Source organism: Chaetodon auriga, chromosome 4 (assembly GCF_051107435.1).
Source record: "Chaetodon auriga isolate fChaAug3 chromosome 4, fChaAug3.hap1, whole genome shotgun sequence".
NCBI lineage: Eukaryota > Metazoa > Chordata > Actinopteri > Chaetodontiformes > Chaetodontidae > Chaetodon > Chaetodon auriga.
The window spans coordinates 29,782,690-29,800,748 of record NC_135077.1 but is presented as its reverse complement, the minus strand read 5'-3'; the positions used below and the strand labels follow the sequence as shown (position 1 = coordinate 29,800,748).

The window sequence follows — 18,059 nt, the reverse complement described above, 5'->3', positions numbered from 1 at the left end:
CCCAACTCACTACCAGATGGTGATCAGTTGACAACTCTGCCCCTCTCTTCACCCGAGTGTCCAAAACATGCGGCCTCAGGTCAGATGATACGATAACGAAAACGATCATCGACCTTCGACCTAGGGCGCTCTGGAATCATGTACTTATGAACGTCCTTATGTTCGAACATGGTGTTCATTATGGAGAGTACATGACTAGCACAGAAATCCAATAGCAAACAACCGCTTGGGTTCAGATCAGGGGGGGCATTCCTCCCAGTCACACCTCTACAGGTGTCTCCATCGTTGCCCACGTGTGCACTGAAGTCCCCCAGAAGGACTATGGAGTCCCCTACCGGAGCCCTATGCAGGACACCACTCAGGGTCTCCAAGAAGGCCGAATACTCTGAACTGCTGTTCGGTGCATATGCATATGCACAACAACAAACAACAGTCAACCCCTATCCAGGAGAATGGTTCCAGAGCTGATGCTGTGCATAGAAGTGAGCCCCACCAGATCCAACTAGTAGCGCTCCATCTCATGCACAAGCTCCAGCTCCTTCCCCAACAGAGAGGTGACATTCCACATATCACCTCCTCTTCCTTGTTTTTTCATGGAGTCTTCATGAACATTGTTCACTTGTTTATTCAAAGTTTAATTTTGAACGAGTCACATGTCCAAATTGCAGCAAATCCAACACTGCATGTCCCCACCAAGTCTAAAGTTGATCAGACAAATAGTTCTCCAGATGAGAAGGATACATACACAGATTCCTTGCTTTATATTATGATACTACTACTTCAACTGCTGCTACAATCACTGCTACAACTACTTTTACTGTTGTTTGTAGAACTTGTACCACTGCCACCACCACTGCTACCTGTCCCACTGCACCAGAACAATTGGGATCTCTTACCGGATATTCTTTTATGAGTTTCTTCATTGAGATAAACAGCAAGTGCTTTGAGGTGGCAAGCTGTCCTTTCGGCAATGATGTCATTCTGCAAACCAGAAGAGGAAATATGACTTCACTGACATGTAAGTTAGTCAGAAACATTGCACAAAAACAATTAACTCATCAATGTCCGCAGTAGAATTTTTTTTTTCTTTTTTTTTTTTTATTGATTCACAGTTACAATAAATGATACATCTAAAGAGAGTTACATTTTCATTTTTCTGCATACAGAACGTGTGCATCAGATTGCATGGCGTCTGGGAGCATCTATCATAAGCTTTGGTAGGTCTGTCTGGATAAAGTCTGAAGAGTTTGTCTCTGCTATAGTGCAATCTAAAAAATACTTTAAATTGGATAACAGAAAGTCTGGCACAGCTAGAGAAGGACTTAACAGCTTCCAATGCTTTTTTTCATTGAGCATCAGAAAAGTTTGTTTGGAGTTCGGTTGGCCCTGCTCTTATTTACGGCTGAGTCATTTGTTGATGATAGGAGATTATAGAGAGAAGAGACATTCTTCCACTTGTGGTGCACGTCGAGAAACCTGTGCACAACTTTGGTGGTATCAAATACCCTGACTGTTAAGGGGTACATCTTCTGGAGTCAGTACATAACTAATTTTGCATGCATATACTGCATGTGTATTATTTCAGTGTGGCATGAACATGAGGAAATGGAAACAGGCAATTTAGCTGTCAAAGGTATACCTGCGTCATTTGAGCCATCCGTGACCAGTGTAAAGGGATCGTTCTTATAGTGTGGTGCAACTGCTTCATTAATGATGTAGGTAGTTTTTGTGCTGGCACTCTTGAAATTTTGAGCTGTGGGAGAGTCTTTGAAACATACCCTGTACAAGGGGCTGAAATGGTCAGCCACAGCAAACTGTACATTGTGTTGAACCATTGCTATGGCAACATTCATCTCAGCTAACCTTGTCTGCAACAGAAACAAATGAAAAAAGATTTTAGTAACAACAAAAATGCATTACAGAGCAGTATTCTTTCCATGTCATGGATGAATGTCTGATATATGCCACAAACTTTTTGACCAAGATGGCAGCGCCCTGGCTGTGACTGCACAGGCTCGCGACAGGAACAATCAGAACAATCAAAATATGCCGCCAAGGATGGCTATTTCAGTCAGCAATCGAAGCAGAATAACACATGATCGCCAGGTCTTGTTGGAATAACGATCTTCCAGGGACTTCGGCTTTGTAGATACAACCACTCTGGAGTGTCTACGTAGCCTCGGAGCACTTCGCCGACAAGACCCAGTGGCCTACAGTGCAGCGGACTCACCCAGCAGCACAGGCTGGGAGAGATCCAAACGAAGGCAATGTGACTGGAGGCAAAAATGCGGCTGCCGAGGTGGGCTAACTGCTAAGCTAAAAGCCAATCCCTACAAAACACCACTTCCGTCTATCTTCCTCTCCAACGTTCACTCCATGGAGAACAAATTAGATCACCTGCAGCTGGAACTAACATCTAAACCGGAGATGAGGAACTGCTGCGCAATTATTCTGACAGAGACATGGCTTAAATCATGGCTAAAATTGTGTGTCTACATCAACTGTAACTGGTGTAATAATGCTAAGTATGTCTCAAGCTATTGTTCACCGGACATTGAGCTTTTGACAGTACTCTGCAGACCATTCTATCTGCCCAGGGAATTTACTGTAGTTTCACTGCCTTGTACGTTGCCCCCAGCGCAAACACAAAGGAGGCTATGCGTGTTCTCTACTGGATTATCTGTGAGTTGCAATCCACTCACACTGAGGGCTTCTTCATTGTTGCTGGGGATTTTAACCAGGCCAACATGAAGACAATTCTCCCACATTTCCACCAGCATGTGGACTGTGCAACCAGGGGAGTGAACACACTAGACAAGGCCTACGCTAACATCAAAGATGCATTCAGAGCAGCCCCCCACCCCCACCTCGGCTCTTCAAAACATTTGTCCGTTATGCTTATTTCTGCATACAAGCCCCTGCTGATCAGAGAAAAACCTTCAGTGAGGCAGGTGAGAGTGTGGTCTGAGGGGGCTATGGAAGCACTTCAGGACTGTTTTGAGTGCACTGACTGGGATATGTTTAAGGATGTTGCCTCCTACAATGATCACATCAATATTGATGAGTATGCCATGTCTGTGTCAGCCTACATAAAGAAATGCCTGGATGATGTCAGCACCACAATGAGCATCATCACCGGGGCCAACCAAAAACCCTGGATGACTGTGAATGTGCGAAATATGTTAAAGGTACGGAACTCAGCCTTCAAGTCAGGTGACATGGAGGCACTGAGAACAGCGAGAGCCAACTTGAACTGTGCCATCAGACTAGCAAAGCGTGCCCACAGCCAAAAAATCCAGGATTTTTTCCATGACGCCTCCAACACCAGGAACATGTGGCAAGGCATATGGGGTATCACAAACACATATACATATTACAAGACAGCCCCTCCTGCGTGCGATGTTGATGCTGACTTCCTCAACGATCTCAACATCTTCTTTGGGAGGTTGGATGCACTAAATAGCACTCCTGCGGTGAAAGCTCTTCCCCAGCAGGATGAAGAGGTCTCCAAGGAGAGTCAATTCAAGGAAGGCTCCAGGCCCTGACAATATACCTGGGTGGGTGCTCAGAGAATGTGCAGATCAGCTGGCTCACGTCCTAACGGACATTTTTAACACCTCATTGCATCAAGCCAAAGTCCCATCATGCTTCAAGTCTGCCACCATCATCCCAGTGCCTAAAAAACCTCAGATCACATCACTCAATGACTTCCAGCCTGTCGCACTTACTCCTATCATGATGAAGTGCTTTAAGAGGCTGGTAAAGGAGCATTTCATCTCCAGACTCCTCCCCCTTCCAGTTTGCCTACCGGCCTAACCGCTTCACCGAGGACGCTCTCCACCTGAGCCTCTCTCACCTGGAGCATAAAAACACTCATGTGCGGGTGGTGTTTCTAGACTTCAGTTCAGCATCATCCCACAGCATCTGGTAAACAAACTGGGACCCCTGGGCTTCAGCACCCCCCAGTGTAACTTGCTGCTTGACTTCCTAACTGAAAGACGGGACGGACAGAACACCTCCCATGTCATCACCCTCAGCACAGGCTCTCCTCAGGGCTCTGCCCTCTGCTGTTCACCCTGATGACACATGACTGCGTCCCCAAGGCTGCCACCAACCACTATGTGAAGTTTGCAGATGACACAACAGTAGTGGGCCTCAACAGGGACAACAACGACCTGGCCTATAGAGAGGAGGTGGAGCAGCTGGTTGGCTGTTGCAAAGTCAACAACCTGATCCTGAACGGGGATAAAACCAAAGAGATTATTGTTGACTTCAGGAAGAACCAGCCCAGGGACGCTCAACTCTTCTCAACAACACAGCTGTGGAGGTGGTCAGCAGCACCAAGTTCCTGGGGATGCACATCACAGATGACCTCACCTGGTCTGTGAACACCACGTTACTGGTGACAAGGGCACAGCAATGCCTGCACTTTCTGCGCAGGATGACGAGAGCCCACCTGCCCCCGCCCATCCTCACTACATTCTACAGAAGCACCATAGAAAGCATCTTGACCAGCTGCATCTCTGTGTGGTGTGGAGGCTGCAGTGCTGCTGACTGGAAGAACGTGAGGAGAGTGGTGAGGACAGCAAAGAAAATCATTGGGACTTCTCTCCCCTCCATTCAGGACATTGCACCTAAACGCTGCATGTCCCGTGCCGTTAATATCATCAGGGACTCTTCCCATCGCCACCATGGTCTGCTCTCCTTGCTGGCCTCTGGAAAGAGGTTCTGCAGCATTCAGTGCAGGACCACCAGGTTCTGCAACAGCTTTTTCCCTCAGGCCATCAGACTGCTGAACTCAAGATGAGCATCTTTTGCACCACTGTTGTCACCTCAGGTCATTCTTCTCAATGCACTTTAAAATTACTTAATTGTATATTTGTGCTGCTTGTTTTTTCACTGTTTTTTCACTTACCGCACATCCCTGCTGCTATTTCTTAACTCAAGCTATATTCTACTATTTACTGTGCGCACTGTTTATTTTACATACTGTTTATTTATACACTGTATATACTATACACTATAATTATTCTGCCGTTTATTTTAACATTCTTTATAATAATTGTAAATATTCTCACCACATACTCTTCATTTATATATATATATATATATATACTGAACATTAACTATTATGTATTATTAACTATTTTCTACCCTGTACTGAGCTTGCTGCAATAGAAATTTCGTTCAGTGTACACCTGCTGTTTACTGAATGACAATAAAGTTTGTCTATTGTCTATATTTTAGAATTGGTTGTATTATTTCAGAAAAATGGTATTCATGAACACTGTAATCAACCTTTTGACTTTAATGTGCTATGTACCTTGACCTCTTGGACACTCGTGTCTGCAGTCACTGGCAGGTAAAAGTTTTTGACTGTGCTGTTTGACTTCACTACCTTCTGTTTGGCCTGGTGCCCCTTACTTTCTATGTGCCTTGTCACATCCCGCACACCTTGATGGGCACAGGAGTTTTCTTGGCGGCAGACAGAGCACCAGTTATAGGAGCTGGTGCTTCCTATAGTAATAAATGGCTAGTTAGAGGTCCATTCATTATTATAGGTCTTGTAGGTGGCTCCTCCTGATACTTTTATTATCTCTTTTGTCTCTTCCACCCTCTCCTCCTCTTCCAGCTGCGCTGTCTCTTCCTCCTCCACCTGTACTGTCTCCTCCTCTTCCACCTGTACTGTCTCTTTCTCTTTCACCTGCGCTGTCTCTTCCTCTTCCACCTGCACTGTCTCCTCCTCCAACCTGGGTTTTTTAGGGGGCTTTCCTCTCACGGCAAATGAGAGGATGCTTGATTGCTTTGCCTTTTTACCTGACATCTTTGAAAGGCATATGCAATGATTAATGCATCATGGCCAGGATTATAATTACAAAATATGACATGATTTTGAAAATGACTTGACTAAAAATCGACTATGCAATGCACTTTAATTTGGTGAACAGGCTACTGTTGGCTAGGTTTAGGCTACAGACTAGGATTCTGCATCTCTGGTCTGTGGCTGATACAATACGTATCGTGATACACTACCTTAAGCAGCAACTATCATTGATCACGATGCAGTTCGATTCAACATGATTTGCTCCAACACCATGCGATACAATGTGATACAATGATACAAAGGAATGATGCAATATGCAATATGAAAAACTACTGCCAGACAGTGGATGTGCTTAACACTCTTTCTTCAGCAGGTATACAAACTCAGCACTAAGCAACAAAACGCACTTTCTATATTATGAACAATAAAAACTGAATTAATCTTTCACAAACAGGTCTTTCATAACAGCTGACAAATGAAAAAGATGTGCACTCTTACTGGTATTCACATGCTGCTTTAAAAACACGTTAGTTTCACTGTTATTATTACTGACCAGCATCTGTTATTGCCTGTTAGCAACTGGAGCTGTTAGCCAGGGGATCATTTAAAAAATAACAATACTTGGCTCACCTCTTGTAAAACCTGTCGTGTTGCCAAACTTTAGATTTATTAGTTCGCTGGCGTGTGTGTATTTGTTCTACCTCCACCTCCTGGGAGGCCAGTGACTCAGATATTATTTCTGTGGCTCCGGCTTTCGAGGTCCGACATCTTCGCTAGTAACTTGTTGTTGGTCTCGGCAAAAGCCACCCACTTCGCCTCTAGAGTACGAATACGCTGGTCATCTGACTCGGCACTGGCTTCTAGCAAGATGATACGTTGTCCACAGTAGAATTTTATAATATATTTTACAGTCAGGCACAAATCCATTGAAATATATCTAAGTATCTAAGGCCGCAGCACAAGTTTTTCTTATATATTTTTAGTCATTAGTCAAAAAGGCTTACAGATTTTAGCGGTTTTGACAAAAGAATTAGTGTAAATATAGATTCCCATGGTCACATGTTCAAAAAAGATTTTTCTTTTCTGGGCGAGACAGACTCAAATAAAAATCATTTATACAGATTATTCGCCAGAGTGTTTTCAGGGAGAATCGAGAAAACTAGCGCCACACAAATAGCTTATGAATTATGAAGATCCAAAAAAGAATGGAGAGAGAGTCGTGCCGGCGACAACGGAGGTGAATCAGAAGATTTAAAAGTTATTTTAGGACTGTTTCACAGCGATTACGTGCTAAAGCACTAATAAACACACCTACACCTTCACATAATGCTGTAGGAAAGAGCTGCATTGTCTGTTTTTATTTGAACGCAGGCCATTGTGGCGCAGCACAAAGCAGTATGAATGAGTGTGGCAAAGCAGCGGCCTTTGACGACCTGGGAATGAGATTGGCTGCACCCTCTGTGCCCTGTTATTGGCTGGAGGCCACACAGCCCATGTGAGGGTACTGCCAGAAGGATGCCGCCCACAAACATCCAGCCCATTCTGCTTTTTTGTCATGCGTAGCCACATGCCTTGACAGCAAATTTATGCTATGGGCTATGAGGCTGTTCTGGGTTTCTGTTATCCGGTAATTGCCATTGTTTACCTGTAAAATCAATTAAAGTCCAGCATATTTAAATCTCTCCAGTCTGGTGTCCGAAGAAAATTACCTACGAGAATGAGTCAGCAGCAGCCACGGTAGAGGTCTGCATAGGCCTTGAAATTTTGTCCTGAGCCTGCATCAGGCCAACCCGAAACTTTAATCTGACTGTAATTTGAAGCCCAAACCCAACACGAAATTAAAACGTTCCTATTTAAAAGTTGTAGCTTTGTGGTCTATACACTTTCTGGTCATTATCCTTTTTTTCATTTTCACTTCGATTATCTGATGGTTGTCCTTCTTCGTGACCTCAGAGAGTAGTGCCACCCTCTCTTTCTCAAGACTTTCTTTCTTTTCGCCAGCTGCATATACTGGGCAGAAATTCACTTCAGCTCTCCTGGGTTTCTTAACTTGATTTGGAGTTGTATATTTGTCACCTGGTCTTCATTTAATTGATGCTCAGTTTGGAGCATCCCATATTCCTCAGCCTAGTGCGACAGTTCCCCATCTTGTACTTTAAACTGATCTTCCAACCACAGAATCCAGTAACAGAACCTTGCTCTTAAGCAAGGATGCTTTGTAATCAAAGCTTCTGCAACATCGTCAAATTGAGCACTTGAAGGGTATGCTTTGTACTTTATTATTACTGAAGCTAAGGCCTCCAAAATGTCAGACTTTTTTGGGGTTGGGTTCAGGAGGCTGCCATTGTTCAGGAATTCCTGGTTGGCCTTCAGCAGTTGTAGCTCTATTTCATAAGTAAACTCTGGTATAGGGAAGCTGGCTGGCCAGGCTTGAGATCTCAGCAACAAGGTTGATGATGTTTACTCAGAGGATGAGAGTATATCAGTGTCCGTATGTGGAAAAGCATACTTTGCAATAAAGCTTTTTCTGATTCTGATTTCTGTCCACAGAAGACAGCGAGCTGGATTTGTCCAAGTTACAGTATGAGTAGCACTAGTTGCTTCCTGTGCACTCACTTTGACAGTGCCTTTGTCTTGGAGATCTGCTGTTGTGGTCAGATTTATAAACTCGTCAAAATCAACATACATATATTACAGTCTGAAGTCCTCTGCAACTGCACATTGTCTTTCAATCTCAATTTTAAGTTTGTCTACAGACTCTGGTATTCCAGAAGGCAGAGTTCATTTAGCAGTCGTTATCTCCCAGGATAATAACTACCTACCTACCTACCTAATCTACTAAGCAAGCCTCAATGGAGCAGGCATTTCACTTGCATATGTGAGTAAATATGTGTGAATGTAAACAAAAAAAAAAAAAAAGAAAGAAAAGTTGGGGGGGTTGACTAACGTGTGGTTAGCAAAACAACCTAGAAGTACCCTAGCAACCATCCAGGACACCCAAGGAATGACCTACCCTTGCAACCATCTAGTGTACCTTAACAACCACAACCTAAAACACCATGGTAACCATAGTTACACCCTAGCAAACACATTATCTAGCTGCTCTACCAGCACCCTAGCAACCACAGTATATCACGTAGAATTGTTATTTTTAGTACTTCTGCCACTATCTCTCACTACTACGACTTTAAATTTAGTAATGTCACAATTGCCAGTACCACAGCTACTAATGCAACTACTACTTTTGAAAACATTATTACCTATCCTTAAAATTTATTGATGTACAGCATGGCTGACAAATAAATTACAGTAAACACAACATTTATTGTGTTTACTGTAATGGTTAAGAAATGCTGCAACATGTCCATGTCAACTTGTCCTTCTGATTCAGATCCTCCTATCAATCAATCAATCAATCAAACTTTATTTGTATAGCACCTTTCATACATAAAAATGCAATACAAGGTGCTTGACAAAGGATAAAAACATGATAATAGAAAATAGAACACAACCACACAGACACACACAAATACATACACCCACCCATGATAATGCAAAATAGTATGCAACCACACAACCCGACACACACACATACACACACACACACACACACACACAAACACACACCCACCCCAACGTAGCTGTCTGTATAATAACATGGCAGGGCACTGAGGAATCAAGAGAGGAAAAAAACAGCCATGGGGAGCTCATCCACACTGCAAGGGGACACAGCCCACAGGGAGCGCCGCCGTAACAGAGACCCCTGACCCAGATAGACCGGGATGGACTCCACACACAGGGCAGAGCCCCCCAGTCCTCCGGGCCCAAGGAGTCCCCAGGACGATGCCCCAGCGGGCAGGCCAGACACACCTCCCAGCGTGGAGGCCCCCCATGAGGAGACACTGGAGCTAAAACGTAAAAGACAATGGAATAAAAAGACCTGAAACCTAAAAGACAATAGAAAACGAGACCTAAGACCTAAAATAAAATTGAAAAAAGAAAAACGGCCGAGAGGCTAAAAACAATAGGCTAGGATAAAACAGGTCTGAATTAAAAGAGTAAAAGAAATCAATTAAAAGCCAAACTAAAAAGGTGAGTCTTGAGCCTCCTTTTAAAAACACCAATGGTCTCTGCGGTCCTGATGCCCTCCGGCAGGCTGTTCCAAAGCCTCGGACCATAATGGCTGAATGCCGCCTCCCCGTGGGTTTTGGTCCGAACCTTTGGAACAATTAAAAGGCTAGTGCCAGAGGACCTCAGGTCCCGCGAGGGCTGGTATGGTAAAAGCAGTTCAGACAGATAAGATGGCCCAAGACGGTTAAGACACTTAAAAACTAATAAAAGCACCTTAAAATCGATCCTGAAACACACGGGGAGCCAATGCAGCGATTCTAAAACTGGTGTAACATGCTCCCGCCCTCTGGTCCTCGTCAGCTCACGTGCGGCTGAGTTCTGGAGCAATTGCAAGTTATAGATAGTCTTTTTGGGAAGACCAGAGAGCAGGGCATTACAATAATCTAGACGGCAAGAGATAAAAGCATGCATCAGTACCTCCGTGTTAGCCTGAGAGAGAAACGGGCGGACTCTGGCTATATTTTTAAGGTGGTAAAAACCTATCTTTGTTACATTTTTAATATGAGGAATAAAATTAAGCTCAGAGTCGAAAATGACGCCCAGGTTCTTAACGGATTGTGAGGGTGTAAAACCTTGTAGTTTTGGTAAAAGTGTCTCTCTCTTGCCTTCAGGACCAATAACTAAAACCTCTGTTTTATCCTGGTTGAGCTGTAGGAAGTTCTCTGCCATCCATGACTTGATGTCTAAAATACAGTTTAAAAGGGTATCGGAGACACGGCAATGTAAAGCTGTGTATCATCAGCATAACTGTGGAAACTGATGCCGTGTCTCCTGATGACATCCCCAAGGGGAAGCATGTAAAGATTAAAAAGTACTGGACCTAAAATTGACCCTTGGGGCACCCCACACTTCATTTCACGGGTTCCAGAGGAACATGCATCCAAACTTACATAGAAACAACGGTCTGTGAGATACGAGCAAAACCAATTAAAAACAGTACCAGAGAGGCCCACCAGGTTTCTGAGTCTGTTTAATAAAATGTGGTGATCTACTGTATCAAAAGCAGCACTTAGATCCAGTAGCACCAGGACTGTGAGTTTTTGTGAGTCTGCGTTACACCTGATATCATTTAAATTCTTTAAAAGGGCTGTCTCGGTACTGTAGTTCACTCTAAAACCAGACTGATATTTCTCTAAAATGTTATTAGTAGTTAAGAAATAACTTAGTTGGTTAAAGACCAGCTTTTCTAAAATCTTACTTAAAAAGGGTAAGTTGGATACAGGTCTGTAGTTATTGAAAATGCTGGGGTCTAAATTGCTCTTCTTCAGAAGGGGCCTTACCACTGCCGTTTTGAAGGCAGCAGGAAAGACTCCCGTCTGAAGAGAGCAATTCACTATATTTAAAATCTGTTCCTCGAAGAATCCATAAAATGTCTTTAAAAGTGATGTGGGAATTGGATCTAAAAGGCAGGTTGTTGGGTTTACCTGGGAGAAAACTCGACCAAGTGTCCTCGCATCGACCAGGGCAAAACTCTCCAGTGTTTCCTCGGATAAAATCGACTGTCCAGGTGTGTTAAAAGTTACGTTCTGATGTGATAAAAGACTGGATCTGATGTTGTCGATTTTACTTCTGAAGTGGTCTGCAAAGTCCTCGCAGAGGGCGTCCGTTGGTGTCTCTGGGGATTTTTTAAAATTGGTGTTAGTTAAAAGATCGAAGGTGGAGAAAAGTAATTTTGGGTTGTTTTTGTTTTCTGAGATGAGATTTGAGAAATGGGATATTCTTGCGTGTTTGACTGTTTTATTGTACAATTTGAGTTGTTCATGGAATATTTCGTAGTGGACTGTGAGTTTGTTTTTTCTCCACCTTCTCTCTGCAATCCTGCATAGTCTTTTTGATTTTTTAATTGCATCTTTGTTTCTCCACGGGGGTAGAGGTTTTGTTTTTACTGTTTTTGTTAAAGGTGGAGCCACAGAGTCTAAAGTTACTCGCAATATCCTGTTAAAATTGTCAACAATGAAATCACAGGGTGCAGGTAAAACTTCTGCAGGAGTGCTCTGTAAAATCTCAATAAAATTTGCAGCCACCTCAGAAGTTAGGTGGCGTTTCCTCACTGTTCTCACCGGGGCATCATGATGGTTAAAACTGGCGATGTTAAAATACACACAATAATGGTCGGACACAGCCAGGTCAACAACAGAGGACACACTAGTGGAGAGGCCGTAGGTTATGACCAGGTCCAGGGTGTGTCCTCTGTTGTGAGTTGGCTGTGTGACGTGCTGGTTAAAATCCATGCAATTTAAAATGTTCAAGAATTCTCTGGACAGTGAGTCCGAGGTGTTATCCACGTGCAGGTTAAAATCGCCAGTTATTAAAATTCTATTATAAGAGGTGTGTATGATTGATAAGAGCTCTGAAAATTCTCTGATAAAAGCAGTGGAATGATGGGGTGGTCTATAAACAGTGATACAGAGAACAGGAGGACTGCTAAAAACAAAGGCATGGTACTCAAAAGATGAGTAGCTGTTAAAATAAACTTCCTTTGACATTAAAATATTATTAAAAATTGATGCAGTCCCACCTCCTCGCTTGCCTCCCCTGGTGGAGAATAAAAAGTTAAAATTTGGTGGGGATGCCTCGGTGAGAACCACTGGTGCCTCAGTGCCAAGCCATGTCTCTGTTAAAAGTAACCCATCTAACTTGTTGTCTAAAATCAGGTCATTTATGATAAAAGATTTGTTTAAAAGAGAGCGCACGTTCAGCACTGCCAGGTTAATGTTAGTGCTGAACGTGCGCGTATGACCACAGGGAGATAAAATGTCCGGGTGTACGAGGTTGTCTCTGTTAAAAGCACTCTGTCTATGAGTCTGGGGAAAACGTCTGCCTGTAATGGTTTGTATGGGAATATTGTCCGGTTTAGCTGGTAGTGACAACTGTGGACTGTCGGGGAGGCTAGGGAGTGCAATAGTGCCATGAACAGCTGGTGTAGGCGGAGAAGAAGAATCTGGGGAGGGGGTGTGACAGGTAAACAGTCAATCTCGTGGGGCATACTGGATGGCGTGGTGAATATTAGACGTTAGCATTTGGCTGCCAAGCCTGTTGGGGTGAACTCCGTCGGCCCTGTAAAAGGAGGGACGGTTCCAAAGCAGGTTAAAATTGTCAATAAAACCAACGTTAAAAGCTCTGCAGGCGGACTGTAGCCAAGTGTTCAAATAGAGGAGCTTGCTGAAGCGCCATGCTCCATGATGGGACAGTGTGGGAAGAGGACCGCTGATAAAAATGGACTTACCACAGTTGTTTAAAAAGCTAAAAAGGTTATTAAAATCCCTTTTGATCAGCTCAGACGGTGTCTGAGCGGTGTCAACGCAGCCTACGTGTACTAAGATGCGGCTGATGGAGGCTGGGAGTGACCGCAGCAGACCCGGAAGTTTCTCCAGGATAAACGGGACTGTGGCTCCTGGAAAGCAGTGAGTGGCTGCGTTGAAAAAGCGAATTCCCCGGGTTATTGAATCACCCACTACTAAAGTGGTTGGAGGGAAGAGGGGACGAGGTGGTGGAGATTGTGGCTGGATGATCCGTGGTCTGCACTGTGCGTCCGGACAGACGGATGCGGTGTGGAGGATGCTTTGCCAAGCCTGGGAGAGGGATTCCCCACTGGGTCCGGACGAGGAAGACCACCGGAGCGCCGGAGCACGGCCTCCTTCAGGATCCGACGTCGGGCAGAGGCTGTCGTGGACCGGGATGTGGACCGATGAGGCTTCAAAGTGGCATGTCCAGCGACCTGAGCGCTACCGGCCGTCAGTGGCGGAGGATGGGACTGTGCACTCGGTGTAGGAGCAGATGATGGAGGGCCGACAGAAGAAGAGCCCCGCGGAGCCGGGGTGAAATTCAGCCGTGCTCGGCGGGGTGTGGGGCGAGTGGTTCGCCCAGGTGCGCTCACCGGGACAGGCGGGAGCGGTGGAGATCCGCTGAAATCGTTTAAAATCCTGGGAGGTGAAGGAGAAGGCCCCAGGTTCCCAGCCAGTGGTGGAAATTCGAGTGAGTCCAGGATGTCGTAGCGATTTTGTAGCTGGATGTCACAGGTTGTGGGAGTGTGACGTGACGGCCTCTCCCTCTTTTTGCGATCGCCGACAACCACCCAGGTGTCCGGGTGTAAAGGAGTGGAGCTGACTGGGACCTTGGGTTTAGCCCCGAGCTGGAACCAGGGGTCCTCCGGAAAGGCGGATAGAGCGGAACCAGCGGCCGGTGCGGTAGCCGCGACCTGCGTAGAGCCGAGTATCGGGGCAGCAGTAGCAGCGGCCAGGGCAGAAGCAGCAGCGGGTGGAGTGGAACCCGCTCCACCGCTCGGTGCCGTGGCCTCGAGCTCTTTGCTGGTGGCAGAGACTTGAGCCAGGCCGAAGAGGATCGTGTCCAGGTGTCTCTCAGCTTCCTGGATTTTGTACAGAGTGGAGATCCTCTGCTCCAGCTCGGCGATTTTCTTGCCGAGAGCGAAACAGCTTTGACAGCCGGATGGCGAGGTAAGTGGAGCCATGGCCAGCTGAGCTGTGCTCAGCTAGTTTAATTTACCTGAGATCACGGCGTCTGATTACTAAAATTGTTTCTCTGGTTAGGAGGAGTAGTTAAAAAGAAACAAGATTCTAAAAAGTATGACGTAAAAAAGTTGCTTAAAATTTCATAAAAAAGACAGTTTTTGACAGAGGTGTATGGCGGAGAGACACAACGCCGACGCGACGCATGCGCGTTTTTCACGCGCATATTCAGTCTAAAGAGCCTGGATCTGAGTAAACTGGACTGATCAGGTTTCTGTCTTCAGAAACTCTGATAATAAACCAGTGAGTTTTTATCAGTGAAGTCTTTACTGAAGCAAAGTGTTTTAATAATGAAAATTTGTAAACTTAATACATTGTATTGTATTGTTTCATTAACATTAAACTACACAAAAATATATTTGACTGTGCCATTTGTTTTTTGACCATGTTCCTAAAACTTTCAGTTTTTATCATCTAAAGCCCCAAACCAAATCTGTAGTGAAGCCTGACATCTAATGGTAAAAGGTAGGGTACTGAACTTGCCATCAGCTATTGGGTGGTCTCTGGTGCCAAGGTGATGTCACCATTTGTACTCTAAAGAAGGTGACATCATGCACATTTCACCATCGGGTGTGTATCTTTTCAAAGTAACCATCTGAAGAGCTCCAATTTTGTAGTTAGACAGGGGCTAACGATCTTTCAGTTCATTCAACTCAATCAGAGACACGGCCTTTGGAGATGGATCCAATTCAAAGGCCTGGTATTGTTCCCTGTACCATGAACTTTTTTTTTTTTTCACTATGAACACTAACTTATCTTTCCAAACACAAAGAGTGGCAGGCCACCAACTGATCCATGTGCTATTATCATGCCATTTCTGTAGTTTTTGCTATCAACAAAGACTATGTGCTACATCCTCAGGGTACTATTGAGACTCGTGCAACCTCCAGAGAGGGTTGTTCACAGCTTGATGACTGCATGTTATGGCCAATCATAAGCTGATGTTTATTGGCCAAAGATAGTGTAATGTTTTTTAAGCAGTTTGTGTGCCTAACTCATTCGAATTTGAATCTCATTGTCCACAACAAAACAAGTGGACCAAAGTGGTGAATCATTGCTGGATAATGTTCCAGAAGGTGATGTTTTGGCAGCACTTTTCTTTTTGGTAAAAGTTCTTGGTACCTCTATCGGTGCTCTGATATTTTACTCTTCAAGTATGCAATTGACTCATTGGTATGGATAGGACAAATGACCAGATCAACAATATCCTTCAAGTCTAGTATGAGTTGCCAGTCTCATCTTCAGGTATCAGTTTTCCAACAATTGGTGGTATCAATCTTAAAAAACATCAATTCTCGTGTGCACTGCCACCATGTGGTTTTTTTACTCAACACAGGTATTTTTCACACCACAACAAGCTACCCCCTTCTCACTTGCACTTGCTACATGTACATGATGCATCTCCAGAGAAACTCTCCACAAAACCAGCTAATCCATGAGCTCCAAGGCTATCTGCCACTAAACACTCAACTTTGCCTTTAATAAATGTTCCTAGATGATCAATTAACACCCCCTGCTACCCTAAAGCAAAAGAGGCTGAAATAATTTCTGATGGCCAAAGGTTTTCACGTCATCAGTTTTACATAACAACACAAAATACATTGAGGAGAGTGATGAATGACAACCTGGTGGCAAGTTTCCTAAGTTTTCTTCCTTTTGCATTCCTCACCTGATAAAAACTCATTGTTTCTAAAGTGATTACTATCTCGACAACACCTATACTGCTCCTCATTCACTGAATGTTGTCCTGCATAACTGTATACTACACTATAACAACTTTATTGAGTATATCCTTCTGCCTGAGTAACTGCTGTAATGATTTCAGTATGTTCTCATACTGAAATCATTACAGCAGTTTACTTTGTTTGGGACTGAAGTACATATTCAATTGGGTTAATCACGTCAAAGTGTTCCCTATAATACTGTCTGCATTTGAAAGCGGTAGCTAATGGGCCATCCTTTGCAAGAGCTTTTAACAGAGGGTCAAAATGAAGTTAATGCTATGGTCAGTTCCTGAATGACCAGCTGGTCTACACAGAGGTTGTGATTCTTAAGGGTATATAGAATGACTTGGTTTGTTATAGGCACAGATGCGCAGCCTATCAAATAATGCAATTCTGAAAGCAGTTTGTCAATTGCTGTGCTTGGAACAAGGAAATAGTTTTCCAATTTTAGTAAAAGAGAGACAACTTCATCACGGCACGGTGGCGCAGCAGGTAGTGCTGGTTCGATCCCTGGGTCAGACAGGGCCTTTCTGTGTGAAGTTTGCATGTTCTTGTCGTGCATGCGTGGGTTCTCTCCGGGCACTCCGCCTTCCTCCCACAGACCAAAAAAAACATGCTCATTAGGTTAATTGGTGACTCTAAATTGTCCATAGGTGTGAGTGTGAGTGTGAATGGTTGTATGTCTGTATGTCTGTCTATGTTGCCCTGCAATTGGCTGGCGACCGATTCAGGTTGTACCCCGCCTCTCGCCCTTTGCCAGCTGGGATAGGCTCCAGCCCCCCGCAACCCCGAAAGGGATACGCGGGTATAGAAGATGAATGAATCAATGAATGAATGAAATACAACTTTCAGCTCTACAGTTTTTGCAACTCCTGTGAGATCATAGGGAAGAGGTGTAATGGTTAGGCAATATTTCAGACATTCTTAGGAAATATAGGGAAAGCCACGCAAACATGAGATTTTATACTTTTATTGCAAATGTTTCCACATGATGCGTTAAACTTGTGTAACACAAAAGGTTTCAAGGATCTCAAAAAGCTTGTCAGATGGCAAATTTCGACCCCAAAACCTTGCCCATATGAAGTGCAAGAGCTGTAAAGATTTTATTAACACGGTTTTCAGCGCAATGCTTTGGAATTAGAGTGGACATTCTCAACTACCTAGCAGGAGCGTTTGGCTACATTAAACACTGTAACCAATGTCACGGAAATTGGCATATGAAAATGACAACGCATGAATACATCAGGTTACTGACGAAAGTTTCTCCTAATGAAACAGAACTTAGCTAGCTAACGTTATGTTAATTGTAACGTTAGCTTACTTTGCAAAAGTTATCTGAGAGAGATTCGAGTGTTAACATTACTACAGAACCCCAAAACCAGCAAATATTAATTGTTTATATAAAATATGTACATTAAACCACTACAAAAAAGTTTTTTTACCAGTATTTCAAAGGATGATAGTGGACTCCACCTGAATCAATTAGTAAGCATGACATTCCTTCATGGTGCAGTTGGCGGCTGGGCAGGAGGTGCATTGAACTTGTAAATGGTGTTGCACTTCGGTAGTCATAGAGGGACAATCTACTTCACTTTTGGAAAGACTTGCATTTTGCTTAAAAGCGTTGCATTGACTCAACAAACAGCCCTTGAGTAAACCTGACAAGACACATTATTTTGTTGAAACAGCAGAACTGACTCAGTTTATTTGCTGTTTATTTACTGTTGTCAGTTTTAATTTATTTATTAAACCGACGAGTGAGATTTCATCTTTTTGAGTGTGGGTGCCTACCTCATGTCCTCTGATAGCACTCCCGACTTGGGTTCAGTTACCAGCCATCAAATAGTATATATA

The 18,059-nt window shown here is 44.0% G+C and overlaps 1 protein-coding gene across 1 annotated transcript in view; it reads left to right on the top strand.

Moving 5' to 3' along the window:
• The window catches only part of LOC143319096 (uncharacterized), a 44,966-nt gene that overhangs the window by 20,856 nt on the left and 6,051 nt on the right, over positions 1 to 18,059 (top strand). The window contains exon 7 of the mRNA XM_076727689.1: positions 10,066 to 10,092. Within this exon, the coding sequence (XP_076583804.1) occupies positions 10,066 to 10,092 (27 nt within the window). The remainder of the gene's footprint in view (positions 1 to 10,065; positions 10,093 to 18,059) is intronic.